The 20,717-nt window shown below is 44.2% G+C and overlaps 1 protein-coding gene across 11 annotated transcripts in view; it reads left to right on the top strand.

Annotated features, from left to right (window-relative positions):
• Positions 1-20,717, top strand: part of Tdrd1 (tudor domain containing 1) — a 43,842-nt gene that overhangs the window by 7,052 nt on the left and 16,073 nt on the right. For 6 of the 11 annotated variants that reach the window (XM_006527473.1, XM_006527478.1, XM_006527475.3 and 3 more), the window contains exons 3-16: positions 1,184-1,242; positions 4,420-4,564; positions 5,853-5,958; positions 8,088-8,151; positions 8,990-9,097; positions 9,316-9,498; positions 9,923-10,066; positions 10,541-10,712; positions 11,655-11,741; positions 15,383-15,550; positions 15,661-15,768; positions 16,677-16,847; positions 18,104-18,343; positions 18,671-18,808. In XM_006527473.1, coding sequence (XP_006527536.1) covers positions 1,184-1,242; positions 4,420-4,564; positions 5,853-5,958; positions 8,088-8,151; positions 8,990-9,097; positions 9,316-9,498; positions 9,923-10,066; positions 10,541-10,712; positions 11,655-11,741; positions 15,383-15,550; positions 15,661-15,768; positions 16,677-16,847; positions 18,104-18,343; positions 18,671-18,808 — 1,893 coding nt within the window. The remainder of the gene's footprint in view (positions 1-1,183; positions 1,243-4,419; positions 4,565-5,852; positions 5,959-8,087; positions 8,152-8,989; positions 9,098-9,315; positions 9,499-9,922; positions 10,067-10,540; positions 10,713-11,654; positions 11,742-15,382; positions 15,551-15,660; positions 15,769-16,676; positions 16,848-18,103; positions 18,344-18,670; positions 18,809-20,717) is intronic. The other 5 variants (NM_001002238.2, NM_001002240.2, NM_031387.3 and 2 more) reach the window with 2 other exon arrangements.

Below are 20,717 nucleotides of genomic sequence, written 5' to 3' on the forward strand. Positions count from 1 at the left end.
CCGTGAGCATGGCAGAATGTCACTAAGAATCATTTGACTGCTATGCTCATTTAGCAGAACAATAGTATTGATTTTCCCCAGAGTCCATGGCTCTTCTACCTTCTTGGCCACCTCAGCAGTGTCAGGCATGGGTTCTAGCTCACGGAGTAGGCCTTTTGATGCGCTCTGAGAGTCGGTTGGGTATTCCCATAATACATCTGTGCTGCTTGCATCTCAGATGTGAGGGTTGCAGCTGGGTGGTTGGTTACCTCTCCCCTCTGGTCGTGAGCGGAGTGTCGTCTAGTCCCGTGAGCACTAGTCAGTAGGGGTGAATGCTGTAGTGTGGCACCACCTCAAGTTCTCTGTGTTCAGTAGTGTGTAAGCATCGTCTTAAGGAATTGGACCTTACCAGCAATTGTGGAAATTAACCAGTAGCCTTGGCAGTACTCTGAGCTATCTGGAGGTTCTCATGGGGTCTCTTTGACCAATGACTCAATTAGATGTAATCTCTTTCCACAATTGGGGGTGAACATGGGGCGTTGCCTCCCCTGTTATTTTTGGTGGCACCATTTAGATTTCTTTCACCATATGTATTTTAAGAAGTCTTTACAGTAACAGGTTTCCATACAACCCCTTAAACGGCCCTGAGTGTTAGCTGTCCCGCCGCTTACCTAGTCCACCCCTTCCCTCTCCTCCCCTCCCCTCCCCTCTCCTCCCCTCCTCTTCCTTTCCCTTCCCTGTTTAACCCTTCTGTGTATGAGCACTAACTTGTAATGTGCTGCTAATCTGTGAAGACAGTTTGATGCCCCTTTTCCTACCTGTGAGGCTGGAATCTCTTAAGATGCGTTTAGTTCACCTCGTGGGTGGCTGGTGGAGAGGAGCACACAGGAATCCTACTAACTTGTTAGACCACGCATTTAAAAACTGCAAAATAGAGTTCAAAAGGAATGGCCTTGTCTACTTTCTGACTGGAGAAAAGTTTACAGTAAAACTTAGTTCAAGAAAGGAAATGCGTCTCTGCGATCCTAGCAAATCTTACTCTCAACCAGAAAGCGGAGCACGTCACATGCTTACTTATAGGGTGGCCGGGAGGTTGTTGGGGATAGCACACTGCTTGGACGTCACTGAGTTAGGCTATTTTACATTAGCAGAAGTGAAAAGCAGTAATTGGCATTTAATAGGAATTGTGTTTCCTCTCTCCCAGGAAACCCAGTGTCACCATTAAGTCTTGGAAACAGTTCACCTCCTAACCAAGTAAAAACTGTAAGTTTCTCTTCTGCATCCTAACACTTTGTGCTCTACTAAAGAGGCGTTTGTTAGGGTCACTCAAGGTCTCTGATTTCGCTAACCTAGAACTTTTCTTAGGAAAAAAAAAGTTTTTTTTTTTTTTTTGAGAATAACTGTAGATCCCTATGTTGTCATGTTCAGAGTGTGGCCTGTGTAACCTTTATTTAGTGTCCTCCAGGATTATAGCCATCACTAACAGAGAACATTGCCATCATCACAGGGCCCCTAGGTTCCTTTCTGTGACCACCTCCGTGGGTTTTGCCCCTCCTTGAACATTGGCAGTAGCTGATATGTCCTGATATGTCCTGAGTTATACACTTGGTCACTTTGAGAACATTTTCTAAGTGGAATTGTATTGCAGGCTTCTCTCTCTTAGCAATTCCTTGGTGATTGGGCTGGCTTGATTGTTAAATATTAATATTTTGTCATGAGATGAAGAGTCAGTGATATGCAGTATTAATTGGAGAAATACTTGTCATTTGTCCATTTTCTAGGTGGTTCATTTAGTTGTTTTGGTTTGTTTTTTCCAAAACACAGGGCTTCTCTGTGTCCTTGGGAGTCCTAGAACTCCCACTATAGACCATGCTGGCCTTGAACTCTTTTGTTTGCTTGCTTCTGCCTCCTGAGTCCTGAGATTAAAGGCATGCACCCCTGCCAGCTGGTTTCATTTATGCTTTTTGTTTTGTTTTGTTTTTTAAGCAGTATATTTAACTTTATATGTGTATGGCTTTGCGTGCATTCGTGTGTGTGTGTGTGTGTGAGGTGTCGGATCACCTAGGGCTTTAGTTAACAGTTGCGAGCTGCCATGTGGGTGCTGAGAATTAAGCCTGGGTCCTCTGGAAGAGCAGTCAGTGCCCTTAACCACCGAGTCATCTCTCCAGCCCTCATTCAGGTTTTAACTGTTAAGTTTTGAAAGTTCTTTTTATGCTTCAGAATCCAAGTCCTGTTGTTTGTTTGTTTGGTGAAGCATGGTCGCAGCAGCCGTGCTCCAGCCTGCACCTCCCCTCATCTCTGAAGGAGGCTTTTGTCAGAACAAAAGGCTTCATTTAGGAGCCGGCTGGCCGGCGGCCAAGTCTTCACGTGCACATTGGACTTGGGAATTAAGATCGCAAACTCTTTGCTACTCTAGATTACTCAGACATGTTCTTTTTGAGAACATTTTCAGAGGTTTTTTTTTTTTTTATAATTTGATCTGTTTGAGTTTATTTTGTGGAAGGAGCTTCAGTTGAGGTCTCTCGGTCTTGTGTTCTGCTGTGGGTCAGGTGTTCTGCTGTTGTGCTGTTTGTGGGAAGGTTAGCTTGTCTAGGTTGTCTGGGAATTAGTCAAGTCAGTTGAGGATACATAAAAAGTTGTAGATGCCACAGATCTCTTCTGTTCTTCATGGCTTCCCACTCATTGGTCTGTCCTTCACCAGCACCATAGTCACACTCAGTGCCCAATAAGTCCTGAAATTCATTAGTGCGTTCATCCACAATGCCAGATAAGTCCTGAAATTTCATTGAGCCACTCAACTTTATTTTGATTTTCAAGATTATTTATTCTAGCCATTGTAATTTGCTTGCCTTAAGATAGATTGATTAGAATAATCTTGTCGCTAAAGTGGAAACACTGCTCTGATGGATTGCATTAAATCTGTACCTGACGATGGCGAGTTGGGCACCTCTTCTGTATCGAGTCTTCTGACCACAGACCACGCGTGTCTCCATGGCGTTGTCCCTGATCACTTTCCCTGTGCAGTTTTTAGTTTCTGTGTTAAGTCACTTGTTAGATTGATGCTTAAGAATCATTTTTTGAGGGATTCCTTACATTTGTATGTCCCTGAATTCATTGCTAAGAAGCAGAAATGATAGAGCTTTCCAAACTTAGCTTGCATCCTGTGACTCTGTAAAATCAGTTTATTTTAGGAATCAAATGCATTTACTAAGCTGATTCATACAGATATTGTAATCTATTTTGTGGGTTTATTTAATATGTTAATTAGCTAAGTGGCCTTACGTCTCTGAAGTAAACACATGTGTCATGGAATAAGTATTGTCTTCTGTTTCCTCAAAAGGAGACTGACTCCATTATTGTTACTGTTGAAACATTTGGTGAAAACCTCCTGGCCCTTGACATTTCTTTGGGGGGCTCTTAAACTGTGATTTGTTTATAAATGTTAAGAGCCAGCGTGTCCTTATGTAGTCAGTTTTTATGTGTGCAAAGTCGAGTCTGTTCCTGAGTGGCTATGCGGAGTTTGTAGGGTGTGTGATGTCAGTTTCACCTCTCCTTCCTAGGCTCCCGGCTCCTATGGGTGCTAAACACAGAGGACATAGGCCTCTGAGCTGTGCCCCAGCCCTCAACTCTTTAAAGTTGTGGTTTGATTTACAGCTCAGCCTACAGTCTTGCTGTTCTGTGATCTGTTAGCTCTTGAGCAGAGTGTGTGTGTGCTGCCCTTGTTCGTACAGTGGCTATTGTGAGCCCCCGAGCCCATTGACTGCACGGTGCTAGCTGGTTCTCTGTCCAGTCGCATCAGTTGTTGAGAGAACATGGCTCTCCAGATATCTGACTGATAGCTTTTCTTTTCTCCCCATTGTGAACCTCTGCTGTTGACTGCAAACATGGCTGTGGCTGTGAGGTCGTCTTGTTAGACTGACTGGTCATATAATGTCCTCTGTGAAAATTATCTTTTCTCTGTCACCTTTTATCCGTAGTAATATGCTGTCCCCTGGTCTCTGTTAGATAACATTTATGAGCTAATAATATTCTATGTTTCCACTGCTTGAATTTCTCATACAAGGTGTATCTCAGTGACATCTCGTTAACCTGTTTAACTGTGTTGAAAGCTTATCTCTGCCACCTATGCCCCCCCCCCCGTTCTTGTGAGTTAAATACTTCATAACTTCAGTTTGATTGGTATGTATCTCTGAATAGCTTTCCTAGTGGCTACTGTAAATTTTATGTTATATGCACACAACTGAGAGAACTCCTCATTTTACCAGCTTGAGTCTAGTTGGTGATCTGCTTCCTTTCAGAGTTGGCCTTACACTTGTTTTGTGTGCTAAGTTTAGGGTTTTGACTGTATGTAAGAGAAGAGCAAGGAAAGTCTTAGCATGAGGCAGTCCCACATGCAGTGCTGGAAGAGACCTTCTAATATTAATGTTCTTTATTTCATAGAAGCCCAGCAGTAATGTGACTCCTGAAAAATCAAAAAAATCTCACAAGTTGTTTGAGAATGCCTTGTCCGTAAATAATCCAGCACTCTTCAACTCGTTAGGACCGCCCCTTCGGTCAACAACCTGCCACCGCTGTGGCCTGTTTGGTAAGCAAGTTTGCTTTTGATGTCCACAGGGCGATACATCCGAGGAGTATTTTACTCTGGTGATCCTGAACCTATGAATGGCTTAGGTAATGCCCAGTGTCGTTATTCATCCCCAGTGGCCGCTCCTGCTCTTACAGCCTCCTGTTACTCCTGCTCTCTCACTTACTACATTTATGGTTTTAAACAAAGACGATGAGTCCTGAAGTGCACAGACACACGTCTTATCACGACAGAGAATGTTTGTCACCTCGGAAGCTGCTTTCCCATCCCTCCCAGCATTCTACCCCTGAGGCAGCCATGTCACCAGTGGAATTACAAAGCCATAGGCCCACTGCTCATTTGCATTTTACTTCATTAGGAATGGTTTCAGACTAATCTGTCAGTGACGAACCAATTGTTTGTGTTTGTTGAGAGATAATAGCCATTGTATAACTGTATCATAGTATTTCACAATTTATTTTCAAAAATGAACAGATGGCTATACACCTTTGCCAAATAGAATGTGATATTTTGGCAGTTTGTCCCTGGTAAGAGATATTGTGTTCATGTCTAGCTTTTGGTTCTGGCAGTCAGAGCTCCCAGCACCTTTGCCCAGCTGCGTACAGTGTCTGAACCGAAGGTCTTAGGAACCCTCAGTCCTTTAGAAGAGCAGTCGGTGCTCACAACCACGAAGGTTTCTCTCCAGCCCTTCTCTGTAGCTGGATATTGCTATTTTGTGGGTTCTCTTTCTTTTCTTCCACACTTCTCCACTCTTTTTCCACCCTTTCAACCCCCTAGCACTAGATAGGAGAGAAGAAAGGATAGAGGGGAAAGGGGACAACATTATGATTAGACTATGTCCTGCTGATTAGGGACATCGAGTTCCTTGGAGCAAGTTTGATCTTCACTGTCAGGATATCTGATTTCTTTTTCTTCTTTGTTCTTTGCACATGACTACTTAACAAACCACAACCAACATCAAACAACCAACACCACCCCAACCAACCAATAACCCACCCACCTCTCAGGGGCCCTAGCACATATATAACCTTCTAAAAAGTCCCCAGAGTTCCAAACATCACATAATTGCAGAAACAATCTGCAGCTGGCAAAATCACACCATTGCCGAAACGGGAGGAAAATCGTAGCCAGCTGCTGCAGCCAGTCTGAAGCCGCCCCAACCCCACAGCACACTTGGATTACAGTGAAAAGATGGAATGATTTCTGTTTGTTTTAAAGAAACCTAAATGCCCAAATTGTTAGTATCCTCTTCTGTAATGCTGAGACTGAGACAGGCTGTGCTCTGCAGGGTCGCTGAGGTGCTCCCAGTGCAAGCAGACGTACTACTGCTCCACGGCCTGCCAGAGGAGAGACTGGTCTTCCCACAGCACCATCTGTAGGCCTGTACAGCAAAGGTCAGCACTGGTGACTTCATTCTTTGGGGACAGTGAGCAAGGCAGTTCCGATAAGCGAGAATTTAATGACTTAAGCAGGCCCGAGTTATGTACACGGTATTGCATAGCAAGATTTAGGACGGCAAATAATTTTTTTATTTTAGATTTATTATTTTGTGTGTATGTCTGAGTGCCTTGTGTGTATCTGGTACCTGAGGGAAGTGGTGAGCCTCCATGTGGGTGCTGGTAATTGAACCCAGGTCCTTTGCAGGGACAGCAAGTGCTCTCAACCCAGAGCCTGCCCTTCGTCCCCTCAAGCACATTGTTAACGGCTGGCGCCGCATGGTGCTCTGCTTGTTGCCTGCCCTGTGTGCGCTCCTGGATGCTAATGATGCCATCCGCATAGTGCAGCAGGAAGCGTGGCTTGTCGCAATCGAATGGATTTTCTAGTTTATACACAGTTGTCTATGGGATGTAAGGATTATATTTTACAGACAAGGATCCTTGCCAGGAGCCTATCCAGCCTGGAATGGCTTTGAAGTGGGACACAGTGTTGGACATGGCATAAAGAGGGATGGTCTCTGGCCTTCTGGCTCTCTAACTATACTGAATGCTTGCTGATAACTTCCTAAAGATTCTGAAAACTTGCTTGCTTATTCTCTGGTTATAATTGCTGGCTGCTTTTCTCTTTAGCTCTGTGTTTTTTTTTTTTAAACATTATAACTCTCTGTGCTTTGTTTTCCTCTGTGTTTAAATAAACACTAGGGAAACTTAGCTCTTTTTTACTGTTCTGTACTTCATTAAGTGCCAAAAACTTAACTCGTTATTAACTCAGGCTTCAACAAGTGCTGACATCTGGTGATTAACACACACTATTTAGCAGCAGGGGATGAAGTAGAAGGATTTATTGATGGTGCTACCTTCTCTCATGGTGACTCAGCCAGAAGCCTCCATGGCTAAGCTGGATTAATAACTTTTTGTGAACCAGAGAGGAATGAAAGGAAGAGAATTAAGAAGCTTTATATAGGCAAATATGAACACACACATATACATTTAAATGTTCATACTCTGTCAAAATCAACTCCACAAGTATTCATGCATGCCTACATACATACACAAATAGCTACACACAAACATATAGACAAACAGACATAGACATTTGGATGGATGGATGGATGGATGGGGCAAAGCTCTCTAAACCAAACCATTCAACCAACAACTTTATTTTCTCTGGTATTTTATACCTTCTTAGACAAAAAGTTCTTTAGAAAATTACCTCAGAAATAAAATTTTGTTATACAAAATGGGAATTACAGAAGGATGTGGCTATTAAGTTCAAAGCCGTGTTTCATTCTATATGCTCATTACAAGTTCACAGCAACGGTTTTTACATGGCCTAGCCTTAACATAGTGCATACTTGTGGCTTTATCCTTTGACTTAAATGTTTCTCCTTGAACACAAAATTGTCCCAAGTCTATTTTTCTTTTTAGTATGGTTATGAAACCTCATTGTATTTCTTATTGTGCAGCCTTTACTTACTATTCTGAGGAGTGGGCACATTCTATTTTTGATTCTAACTTTATTACATCTTTCTAGCAACTAAGGCCATGTCTAAAAACTTTCTTCCTAAAATTATTTGAATCAAATCAGAATTTCTATAGAATCATTATCTGTTTGTCTCTATAGCATCACTACAAGACAGTGCATCTTCTTAGGTCTACAGAAATCTGCTAAAAAGGGTGGCTCAGTACCCAGTGATTGTTATATATTTGATAATAACGGAAAAGCATATTAATAGCAGCAATCTTTCTTCAGATTTAATCTTCTCGGCCTTGCCTAGAGAAGCAAATCCATCATAGATTTTTGTCCATGGCAGAACCATCTCAGGAAGATCACCTGCTAGTTTTTAGCTTCTCCTAGATGGCTCTGGCAGATCCTGAGACGTGGGCTATTTTAGGCCTTCATATGGAGGCTTTTGAGGACATACACGCATACCCCCATAGCTCATGGCAAGTCAGGGCTACTGTTCTCCACACGTTTTTTTCCCTTCTAAGTTTTGTTGATTGAGAATTTAAAGAGACTGAGATTTGTGATGCCCCTCTAAAGTTTCTTTGTACTGTGAGTATTATAATCACTTGTTTTGTTGCAGTTTGAACAAGCTTGAAGATAATAAATCACCATTTGAAACAAAGGCCATTGAAGTGAAGAGTGAGGTTGGATATTTTTTGGCATTAAAATAAATTTAAATGTCCTTTATAAAGATATTTTGAACTAATACATCATGTCTGTATTTATAAACTAAGCAAAACCCCTTTAGTTCCACAGTGGTGGGGTGGGTGGCATAGTGTGCCTGCTTGGGGCTTTAGGGAATTATTTCCAATCTTTCCCCAAAATGTCCTTGAGCCAGTTGTGTTTCTGTTTGAAGTAATGTGGACTAGTACAGAGCCTTTGCTTTGTAGCCCCACTAGCACAGTCTCTCCATCTGGGATCTCCATCCTAGGCCTGTCTCTTAGGCATTGCTTTCTGTTAGCTCTCTTCCATGTAGGTAACTATTTGAGCCAAAGCATTCATAATACCACTGTGTCCAACTGGCATTCACAGAAAATTCTTACTTTTTTGTGGCTGGTAGTGAAAAATCTCACTACAGTATCTATCTTTATAAAACACTAACAGGCAAACATCCAAACTTTTAAATGTTGCCAGGTAGAGTGACTCATGCCTGCAAACCTAGCATTTGAGAGGCTGAGGCAGCAGATAGCTTTGAGCAGGCTACCTAGTTTCAGGCCAGCCTGCATTGCAGAGTGAGAGTATCTCAAAATATAAAGCACAAATTCTTGAAAGTGAGTGGATTCATCTGTGTAGCTACCTGAGGTCACCTTCCTGCTGCCCACGTCCCTGCTCTGGACCCCGTGCTGTGTCCCCTGCCTGTAGAAAGTAGCCTCAGAGCCTCCCAGCTCCCGTGCTTTGTGACCGGTGTGTAAGAGTGAGACTTTGTGACCACCACGCCAGTGGGAGCCAGGCTGTGTCAAGGCTGTGTGTGCTTGTTCCAAGCAGGTTGACTGTCCCCCGGGAGTTACTAAAGAAATAACAGCGGGTGCTGAGAGAGTAATGTTCTCTGATTTGAGAAGTCTCCAACTCAAGAAAACCATGGAGATAAAGGTACTGGATTTGCTTCCCATGAGAGATCTAAAGAACTGCTGGGGTTCATTCTTGGTTTGTTGTACTTGCATTGAGCTTACATGTTCCTAGGCATGGATGAGATCTTATTACATCAGTAAAGACTGAAACCATGCCCTGCTTTTCTCTATCTTAGTATAGAATTCAAGAAACTTATGCTTTCGTTCTCTCTCTCTCTTTTCTTTTTTTGTCTTTGAAAGGGTACAGTTACTGAATTCAAGCACCCGAGTAACTTTTATATCCAGTTGTATTCTTCAGAGGTTCTAGAAAACATGAACCAACTCTCTACAAGCTTGAAAGAGACATATGCAAATGTGGTGCCTGAAGATGGTTATCTTCCTGTTAAGGGGGAAGTTTGTGTTGCCAAATACACAGTTGATCAGGTAACTAACCACTCACTGATGAATTGTTTAATAGAATGCTTCAACTTACCTCACTGGGGCCAGCTCATGACAACGGAGCTATTAAAGCTGCCATCATCTGTCTTGGGGCAAACTCAGGTCACCCTAGGCCTACTCCCTCCTGCACTGGCCCACCAGGCTCTGCTGCCTCAGTCCTGAGTGGCTGTGTACACACTGCTTGCTGGCCTTCAGAGTGGCACTGTGTGTGTAGCTGAGTATGATTGTCACCCGGGCTAGAGTAACTTCAGAGTGTTAGTACATCTGAAGAGGTCCTAATTGGACCATTTCAGGGATTTCTCATCAAAATGGTGGTGAGTTTTTGGGTGCCTCTGGAGGAAACAGGACCCGTTGTTTGCTAGGATTGTGAGCTGTGTTTAAAGCAGAGTGCTGCACATTTCCTTCGCAGACCTGGAACAGAGCCATAGTACAAGCCGTGGATGTGCTGCAGAGGAAGGCCCACGTCCTGTACATTGACTATGGGAACGAGGAGATGATCCCGATAGACAGCGTTCACCCGCTGAGCAGAGGCCTTGACTTGTTTCCTCCTTCTGTGAGTCCTTTCTTTGTGAACTCCTGTCAGCGTCCCCGCTGTCCTCCTGGGTCACTCGCGGCCAGTGTGGATGGATACCCTGAGGCTGGCTCTCCTGTTGTCCGTCTCTAACTAAGTAGCATCCCTTGTGAGTAAGTAGCTTTTTCAGGCACATCTTACTGGCTCTATAAAAATGAGTCATTTCTGTATTTATATAATATTGTAAAGAAGTCAGGATTGATGTACAGTTAAAATTTGTATCTAATATCTCTTTCTGAAGCTTCAGTTGCCAACAGTTAGCATTGCCGGCAAAAGCATCAAAGAGGGTAATGGTAATGTAAGCACCTTGAGAGGTTGTGCCTGGTTAGTACTGACAGCTTCTGATGATCGTTTTCATCATGAAATACATCCTTTTAAAAACTCTCTTTAAATAATTAATTAAATTTTTCTTTTTTTTTTCATTCCTGTAAAGTAACTTGTACAAAAATCTTTCAGGCCATAAAGTGCTGTGTGTCAGGCGTCATTCCCACTGCGGGCGAGTGGAGTGAAGGCTGTGTTGCAGCTGTCAAGGCCCTTCTGTTTGAGCAGTTCTGCTCTGTCAAGGTCATGGACATCTTAGAGGAGGAGGTACTCACCTGTGCCGTTGACCTTGTTCTACAGAGCTCAGGTAAGATGTGAGCTTCCTTTTCACCTTTCCTAGTTTCCATCTGTCTCTCGGGAGCCACAGAACCATGGAGTAAGACCAAATGCCCGGGGTAGAGTCCTTCCCATTGTGCAGAAATGGGGCTTTGAATTAGCTGTTTGTCCACACTGTGGAATCAGATGGTTTAGCAGGCCAGATGCAGGCCAATAAGAGGCAACTACGTTATTATCCTTTTACTGTCCTTATAATGGCTGCTGTGAGTTCTGCAGCTTTACAAGAGGAGACTAAGGAGTGTCTGTGACCTGTTGACCCCGTGCATTTCCTGCAGCAGCCTCATGGATGTGCGTAACATTAGCATTAGTGTTCAGGTGAGGAGCAGACGCAGTCGGGGATCTGTCCTTCCTCACTGGTTTACTATCTGTTGGAAAAGCGACTCCTCAGACTGAATTACTCACGGCCTCAGTTTCCAAGACACCACGCCTTTTCTCTCATGGAAGGGACATCGTGGGTGAACAGGAGCTTATATGTGGAAATGTAGTATGAAATCTATTCTTGCTCCTTTGACATGTGTGTTTCATGTTGCAGCTTCAGCTTTGGGTTGTGAGCTTGTGTCAGCAATGGCTGCTCTGTTTTAGGCATGTAATCCTGTGCCTTTAGTGGATTTCTTTGGATAAACTGGTTAATTTAAATGTGCTTTGGAAGTGATAACTGACTTTTCTATTATTTGGAATTTTGAAGATGAATCTTTTAGTGAACTTTTTAGTCAAGTGATTGGAATTTTTGTTTAAATTTTAAAAGGTATGCTTTTCTGGGTGTTATTTTGCCTGTAATAACTGACCTGCTGAAGCAAAGCCTGTGCAAGGAGTTATAATGTCTGGGGCACATGGCTGACTTGTTTCTTTTTCTTTGCCTGTGATGCTTTAAGTAGTGTCTCAGTAGAGATATATTTTCTGAATCGCCTTTTAGGAAAGCAGCTGGACCATGTGCTGGTGGAAATGGGGTATGGAGTGAAACCCGGTGAGCAGAGCTCCACGGAGCAGAGTGTGGACCACAGTGAGTACACAGGCTCACGCTGACCCATGTCAGGACCACTGCATAAAAAGGGGAGTGCTCACTTAGAAACACATTTTCTAACCTCAGCCTTCCCTCCTGTCTCCTCTGCGTCTGTTTTGCGATGAGTCCTAATAGGCTCTCATAAAGGGGCACTTTAGCTTGAAGGCTCCAGTGCACGCTGCCTTAGTGTGGCTGGTTCCAGGCCTGGGTTGTTACCAGGCAAGGAGTTCTCTGAAATGCTGTTGGGGTTGGACAGTGTTTAACACTGTAGGTTTTTACTTGCTAACTGCGTGTTCATGCATGTATGCATGTTTACCTCAAGTTTAACAAGGGAATTAGAGCCACCGTGAGCATCTTGCATTTACATTGCTTTTATGGTCTGTTCCTCTTTTACTTTGTGCTTTGAATGTAGACATAACTCACTGTCTTTTGTCCAGGGTAGAGGTGATACCATGTTGATGAGTATTCATCCCAAAGACAGACTGGACTGCACTGAATCTGCCATCTCCTCTTGCCCCCTATCCTGTACCTGTTTACTTGGTTGTCAAGTCATTGTTGGCTTTCCTCCCAAATATGCTTGCTTATATCTTTTACTTCCCTCCTTTCCTCCATCCATCTTTTCTTACCTCTGTCTCTTCTACTTATGACAGTGGGGACAGCCCTCTGTGGTTATCTTTTGTCTCCAGCGGGGTCCTATGGTGCTGGCCCTCATGGTGTCTCTAGAACAGAAATCTTGATGAAAAACGTTGAGTATTTACCCCCTACAGAAGAAAACTAAACAGATAATCGTCTAGAAGTTGTCGTGCTTAGGAATAAATGCTGATGATGCAGAGTAAGGAAATATAATGAAGTAAACCTGGGCCCATGACAGAGTAAACTTTGTGACAAGCGGCAAGAGTTTCTGGGTAAGGGAGTCACTCTTCAGTAACGCGGACGCGTTGGGGCTCCAGGCAGCGAGGAGCAGGAGGGCCCGGAGAGGTCTGTCCGCTCTGCTAAGGTTCCCTGGAGGTGTATAAAGGTGTATAAAGGTGTGTAAAGGTGTGTAAAGGTGTGTAAAGGTGTGTAAAGGTGTGTAAAGGTGTATATGGAGGAAATTTTGGGGTCCACACAGAAAGGTTTATGCAAGGGTGGGGAGAGAAAACTCCACTGCAAAGGGGCCTGTGAGACGGGGTGAAGTGGCCTTGAAGGACACTGGGCCCTAAGAAATAAAGAATACATTTGCTAAAGGCATTAATTTAAAAGGACATGGCTGGCTCTGAAAAACTGAAACGGAGGTATGATGGATGTGAGCTTGAGGGAAAGGTACAGGAGGGGAGCATAGAATGTGAACAGGGCAGGCTGCAAGTACCTTCCTGGAGCTTAGTGATGCCTGTTAAAGATAGAGATGAGAAAGGAATGGAAGGTTGCTAACTGTCCTACAGTCTGGCTGCAAGCATAACAAACCTGAACCTGCTGTGCTGTCCCTGGACCTGGCTGAGACACCTTTATACCCTGCCCATGGTGGGTTGAATGAGAATGGCCCCCCAGAGGCTCATGTGTGTGAGTGCTTAAACACCGGGAGTGACTCCATTGGAAAAGAATAGAAGGATAAGGAGGCGTGGCCTTGTTGGAGGAAGTGTCTGACTGGAGGTAGGCTTAGAGGCTTCAAAAGCCTGTGCCAGGAGCAGGCATTCTCTTTGTGCCTGTAGATTAGGATGTAGCTCTCTGCTTCCCCAGCATCTAGAGTGCCACCATGCTCCCACCATTCCTCTGCCCATGATGATAATGGGCTAACCCTCTGAAACTAAGCAAACCCCCAATCAGTCCTTTGTAAGAGTTGCTTTGGTCATGGTGTACTCTTCACAGCAGTAGAAACCCTAATGGAGACACTGTCTCTCACTGATAACAGGCCCTGCTGTGGTGAGTGCCCCTGTCCTTCCCGTAGAAGGACTCCAGTGCCCATCACGCTTGAAGACGTGAGACTCGGAAGAGCACAGACTACTTAATCAGCTCCTTCCCAGTTGCTTTCGGGTCAGAATCCGTCCAGTAGGCTTTCAGCATGTGGGTCTAGAGTGAGACCACACGGGTCTGTGGCGGGATCCTTGTGTAGCTCTGTTACCTGCTGCTTTCTGTGTCTGCGTTAAAACAGTGACACTGACCTTGGTCTTTGTCTGCACACCGTCATCTTCCTGGTTCCTGCGAGGTAGCTGTTTGTTTTGCAGACTCCTGATAGTTGACAGCTTGCTGGCTTGTCTCCTCCTGAAACTCCCACCCTTAAAGACTCATACGCCATCCATTTTACTTTCAGTCCTCGGAGCTATCTTGCAGTCTGAGTTATTTTTTTGTGATGTTCAGAGCCCTTCAGATTCTTTCAGCTCTGAGCCATGTGGTACTTACGTTACATCTTCCGCATTTGAAACAACAAATGCATTTTAAGTGTAATTTTCATTAAATTGAGTATATCATTGTAGCAAATGACTTTCTGTAGGGTTACATTTCACTGTGAACTAGGCTCTGCTCCGTGTCTCTTCGATAGGATCAACTCTAAATTGTATTTTTCTTAGTTCCTTAGAGGCCAAATATTTTATGAGAGAGCATTGTAGTTAGATCTGACTCTGTGGTTAGATCTGACTCTGTGGTTAGATCTGACTCTGTGGTTAGATCTGACTCTGCGGTTAGATCTGAGTCTGCGGTTAGATCTGAGTCTGCGGTTAGATCTGGTTCTATAGTTAGATCTGAGTCTGCGGTTAGATCTGAGTCTGTGGTTAGATCTGAGTCTGTGGTTAGATCTGAGTCTGTGGTTAGATCTGAGTCTGCGGTTAGATCTGGTTCTATAGTTAGATCTGAGTCTGCGGTTAGATCTGAGTCTGTGGTTAGATCTGGTTCTATAGTTAGATCTGAGTCTGTGGTTAGATCTGAGTCTGTGGTTAGATCTGAGTCTGCGGTTAGATCTGGTTCTATAGTTAGATCTGAGTCTGTGGTTAGATCTGAGTCTGCGGTTAGATCTGAGTCTGCGGTTAGATCTGGTTCTATAGTTAGATCTGAGTCTGTGGTTAGATCTGGTTCTATAGTTAGATCTGAGTCTGTGGTTAGATCTGAGTCTGCGGTTAGATCTGAGTCTGCGGTTAGATCTGAGTCTGCGGTTAGATCTGAGTCTGCGGTTAGATCTGAGTCTGCGGTTAGATCTGAGTCTGCGGTTAGATCTGAGTCTGCGGTTAGATCTGAGTCTGCGGTTAGATCTGAGTCTGTGGTTAGATCTGAGTCTGTGGTTAGATCTGAGTCTGTGGTTAGATCTGAGTCTGTGGTTAGATCTGAGTCTGTGGTTAGATCTGAGTCTGCGGTTAGATCTGAGTCTGCGGTTAGATCTGGTTCTATAGTTAGATCTGAGTCTGCGGTTAGATCTGAGTCTGTGGTTAGATCTGAGTCTGTGGTTAGATCTGAGTCTGTGGTTAGATCTGGTTTTGTTTATGCTGTGGTTTTCCTTCTTTGGTGATGCAGAGCTCCCTTTCTGAAGGTCCAGCAGCCGGGTATCCTATTCCATTGCAGGCTGTTGCCCACTCGGTCTTTGGGCCTTCAAACATTGAAGTTCCCTAGTCTCCTCCATACTCTGGTACTGTTTTGTTTCTTTCCGTGATGCCCAGGTCTTTGTGTTTTCTGACAAGGTGCATTGGAGGACGTTGGAAGAGTGACAGTTGAGAGCAAGATTGTGACAGACAGAAATGCCCTGATCCCCAAAGTGCTGACTTTGAATGTGGGTGATGAGTTCTGTGGCGTGGTTGCCCACATCCAGACACCAGAGGACTTCTTTTGTCAGCAGCTGCAGAGCGGCCGTGAGTCCATTTTCTTAGTTTGTTGTGTTGCGAGAAAGTGTTCCATGAGACTCAGCATGCCCCCTGAAGAAAGGACATTTCTGTGTCTGAGGTGTGCTTTTCGTCCACAGACAAGCTTGCGGAGCTTCAGGAATCCCTCAGTGAATACTGTGGCCATGTGATTCCACGCTCTGACTTTTATCCAACCATTGGGGACGTGTGCTGTGCTCAGTTCTCAGGTGAGGATGGCTTTACATACAATTGAGTAAAGCCCCAAATCTTTGATTCACACCGAATAGCCCCACTTGGCCTTGAGTGTTAACATGCACCAGTGATGCCCTAAACAAGTCCAGTCAAACTAGATCAAAGCAGTGTGGTGTATGCTTCCCACATCATTAGCCTGCATGTACGGTTTCTGTTGGTCCCTTACTGTTATACGGACCCTGACAGGGGTGTGGTCTCTAGAACCTTGCACTCCCTTCTTTGTGAGCTTTATTTGAGGCCCAGTCCAGTCGTGACTCACCTCTGTCACTCTACAAGTTTTACTTTGTAGAAACCTAGTTGTGTTACTGTTGCCTTAAAGGCAGCCCTGCTAGCTCACTCAAGAGCCCAGCAGCTCAGAACCCACCAGTACCTTCACTCCTATAATTACGTAGCCCACTGTTCTAGAACTAGCCTTACTGGTACCTTAGCAAATAATCAATGTACCGTGGAGATTCGTGTGGTTAGAACATGCTTTCACCCCTGCTGAGCTACCTACTATCTATCTGTTGGAGGAACAAGTCATACTTACATGATGTGCTGTGGCACGGTGCTTAATCTTCATTGTCAGCTTGATTAGATCTCACACCAGGGAGTGACCTCTCTGCCCCATGGGGCCCCAATCTGACCCCATGAGCAAAATCGGTCTTTTTTTCCTTTGAGTTCTTTATCAGGCATTTGGTTGTTGGGGGGGGGGCAGAAAGCAAAGCAGTTACTAAGCTAAGCACAGTGGTCCTGCTTTGGGAAGGCGAGGCTTCTGGTAGTCTCTAGTGAGCACGCATGCTGAGTACTTGGCATTGTGGCAGAATGTCCATATGGCCATCTCCAGCTGGGGAGCACTTCTGCAGGCCATAGAGTCTCTGAGACCCCTTTCTCCTTGTTGCAGAGGATGATCAGTGGTACCGCGCCTCGGTTCTGGCCTACGCTTCTGAAGAATCTGTCCTGGTTGGATATGTCGATTATGGGAACTTTGAGATTCTCAGTCTGAAAAGACTTTGTCCCATAATTCCAAAGTTGTTGGATTTGCCGATGCAAGCTCTAAATTGTGTGCTGGCAGGTATGGAATGCTGTGGTCCTCTCATTTTCAGATATCACGACATGAGAATGGACATGTGAGCATGCGTGTGGTGTAAACACCTGCGTGTTGGAGTAGTGAGAGTCCCGAGGTCAAGGCTTGGAGGTCACAGTGCAGGTGCCTTATCCATAGCATCTTGGGCTTCTTCCTGCATCGATAAATCATCTTCAGTGAGGTCTACAGTTGTACCATTATTGCAGGATGTATCTGATGTCAGACAGTTCAGAGTGTTGACACTGGTGTTCTGTTAATTATTTGGGCTGCATGTGTATTCTTTCCAAGATTTCCAAGTTGCATTGCAAGACAGTACTGCAGAGTGACCTCCATAGGGTATGTTCCCCGGGTGATGAGGTGCCATGAATATGTGTCTTGTTATGTCTGTGGGACATACTGTCTCCTCTTTTGTGGAAGGGGTTGAGCTCACTTGTGCACTCCCTCAGGAGAGAGTAAGTCCTGTTACACACTTAAACTCAAGAGACACTGAAGTAGCACTCGCCTGTGGACTTTCCCACATATCATCCCTGGGAGAATCTGAGCTTTGTTCTTTTTTGGCCGGGGGGGGGGGGGGGGGGCCTAGGCTGCTTCAGCTTTAGTTTCTATACTGACTTTAGTCTATGCCTTTGAATTATTGGCAATATTGATTTGTATTTAAGAAAAACAAAAGAAAACCCCACAAAACTTCGCATTAATATGTAAAGCCGGTATTCCTTCCTGGATTGTTTATACCTTTCTGATTAATCACTTTATTGAGCTATAATTTAGGCATTGTAGGAGTTCTTGTTTTAGGTACAGAATTCAGTGTTTTTTGTTTGTTTATTTTTATTCTTTCAGTAAACTTAAGTAGGTTGTACATGCTAACCAGCATCTGTCTGGGGACGACACCCCGTCATACCTCAGAGAGCTCGTGTATGGTTCACGGCTCAGCCTGTTCCAGGAAATGGCTAATCTTTCTTTCTCTATAGATTTGGCTTTCTGGACATTTTCTATCAATGGATTTAAGGTGGTTTTGTTTGTTTGTTTGTTTGTTTGTTTGTTTTACATTGAGGTCCAGAAGTATTTTTAATTTGGCTATTTTTCATGTTTATACAGTCTTGCTGCTCAGATGGGACATTTTGGTTCCAGTGTTTGGCATAGATTTGTTTCTGAGGAAACCTTTATTGTTTTTGAGGAAATGAAGTTAAATGTGTAATGCTTGTTTTAGGAATTATTTTAACATCCTTTTAACGACTGTTTGTTAGGCGTGAAGCCATCATTAGGAATTTGGACTCCAGAAGCTGTGTGTGTCATGAAAGAGATGGTACAGAACAGGATGGTCACAGTGAGAGTGGTGGGCATGCTGGGGACCAGGGCCCTGGTGGAGCTCATCGACAAGTCGGTGGCTCCTCACGTCAGCGCTTCTAAAGCTCTCATAGACTCGGGCTTTGCCATCAAAGAAAAGGACGTGGCAGATAAAGGCAGCAGTATGCACACAGCCAGTGGTAAGTAGGCTGGGCCCAAGAGTGCATGCATGGGCCAGACTTCAGGGGAGCTGGTGTTTGGGTGCCTCTTTACCTTGCTAACTGAACAGTCACATAAATACACCTACCATTATATAAACATCGGTGTGTTGAAAGTTTGATTAGTCAGAAATGTGTGACACTCAAATGAGCAGCTTAAGTGCAATCCTGAATTTTAGGCTCACTTTCCTATAAAGACAGCAGAAAGTCAGTGGGAATTGAGCTGTCCTAGGTCCTCCACAGCCCTGCCAGTGACAGCCCTCCCTCACAAACTGTCTCCTCCTGTGAGAAACATTGTTATTTTCACAGTTCCCTTGGCCATTGAAGGTCCAGCAGAGGCGTTGGAGTGGACGTGGGTGGAGTTCACTGTTGACGAGACCGTGGATGTGGTGGTCTGCATGATGTACAGTCCCGGGGAGTTCTACTGCCACTTTCTTAAAGATGATGGTAAGCTGGCTCGTGAGTTGTTGGTTCTGGAGCGTGTGTTAGTTACCGTGTGACATGAGCTCTTTGCAAGCAGCCAGGCACAGAGGGATTTGATGGCACTTAGTTTCCATTACTGCCTTATGGCCATTTTAAATATCACGGCATATCACCTAACATCATTGTTGGAAATTAAGTCTGTCTGTTGATCTGATGGACTGTTAAATTTATAGAGACCAAATGCTGTATCAAGAGTGCAGTGTAGGGGTCACTGGGAGGGGACAGTGAGTAGGATGTAAAGTGAATAAGTGGGGGGGAAAAAGGAGTGCAGGGTAATGGTTGTCACACAATGGAGGAGTGCAGGGTAATGGTTGTCACAGACACCCCCCTGGGAGACAGCTCATCAGGAAGAAACAATGTTTGCTGGCTCCCACATCTGGAAAAAACATGTTCGCTGGCTCCCAGAATGCTCCGGTGCCTGGCCTTACCCATGCCTCCTCCTTCAGAAGGAAGTGGAGTCCTGCTGCATTTGATTGTTCCTGGTTTTGAACCGCATATGAGACAAAACAATACAATGTATACTTTTAGCTTTGCCTTGGTTACTACTTCTTAACATTGCTACAGGTACTTGGAGCTTGTTTTGTTGTTGTTGCATAATATCCCATTGTATAAGTGAACAGCAGTTTTTAATTCTGTTTGGTCTTGGGGCTCTTGGCTACCTTTGCAAAGATGCTACTGTGAACATTGACCCATCCTAGTGTTCCTGCTGAGTCATGTGTTTCTGCTGAGTCATCAGTGCTAGCCTAACCTTTTTTCTCAAGTCATTTACCATAATTCTGACAACTGTCACTTTGAGATTTCTATTTGTCCTACTTTCTCACAATTTATATTTTTTGCACTGTAAAAGTTGAATAAGCATTATGGAATTTAACTTTTCTAGATCCATTTTTTTCTGCCAAATTAATACCTTAGACTAGATAAGTAAGTCCTTGTCTGACTCTCAAGTTCTGAGATGCATGGTGTCTTCACTTAGAATCACTTAGGAGATGGACTAGTATGTCACGTAGAACAAAACTCAAGGTGCTGGAGGAATGCTTGGTGGTTAAGATACTTGCTGCTCCTACAGAGGCCCTAGGTTTGGGTCTAAGTATCCACATTGTAATCACAACCATCTGGAACTCCAGTTCCAGGGCATTGGAATCTGATGCCCTCTCCTACCTGCCGTTGGCACCAGGCATTCGCATGGTGTATGCACATGCAGCAGAACACTCATTCACATACTTAACAATGAATGAACCTAAAAATAATCACAACTTAAAATGTCCTTTTATTTACTTTCATAGGTGACTGCCAAGCATATGGTACAAAACTTAACAATAACAGAGTTTAGTGGAAATCAAGACACCCTACCCCTCTCCTCGTGGTCCTCAGTTCTTTTTTTTTTCCCAGAGGCAGAAGCAGCCTGATATGTGTTCCTTCTATGTACATAACTTTCACACTTTTTATTCCTTTCTTACTATGCTTTTAATGTATACACTTTGTATTTGCGTAGGTGGTGTGGAGAGTTCTGCACTCCCCTCACCGAGCTTCTGTGTGGCAAACCTGGGAGACCAGCGCTAGGTTGTGTTAGGGTCCAGTTGCTGCCCTTTTCCGTTCTAGGATACAGTGCAGGATAACCAGCAGTCTCAGTGCTGTTATTTTTTGTAGCTACATTGTTGCCATCTGTGTGGTTTTATCTTAGTTTAAAAGAGGTGATGATAGAGGTTACAGACCTAATATTCTGAGTTTACTCTGATACTGTTCCTTTTTAAAACTTGTGTGGGCATTTGCCTGCATGCTGTGCACTACATACATGCAGTGCCTATGTGGACCACAAGATGGGACCAGATCCCTGGAACAGGAGTTACAGATGGTTGTGAGCGCTGGGCACTAG

The sequence above is a fragment of the Mus musculus genome, chromosome 19, assembly GCF_000001635.26.
Source record: "Mus musculus strain C57BL/6J chromosome 19, GRCm38.p6 C57BL/6J".
Taxonomy (NCBI): domain Eukaryota; kingdom Metazoa; phylum Chordata; class Mammalia; order Rodentia; family Muridae; genus Mus; species Mus musculus.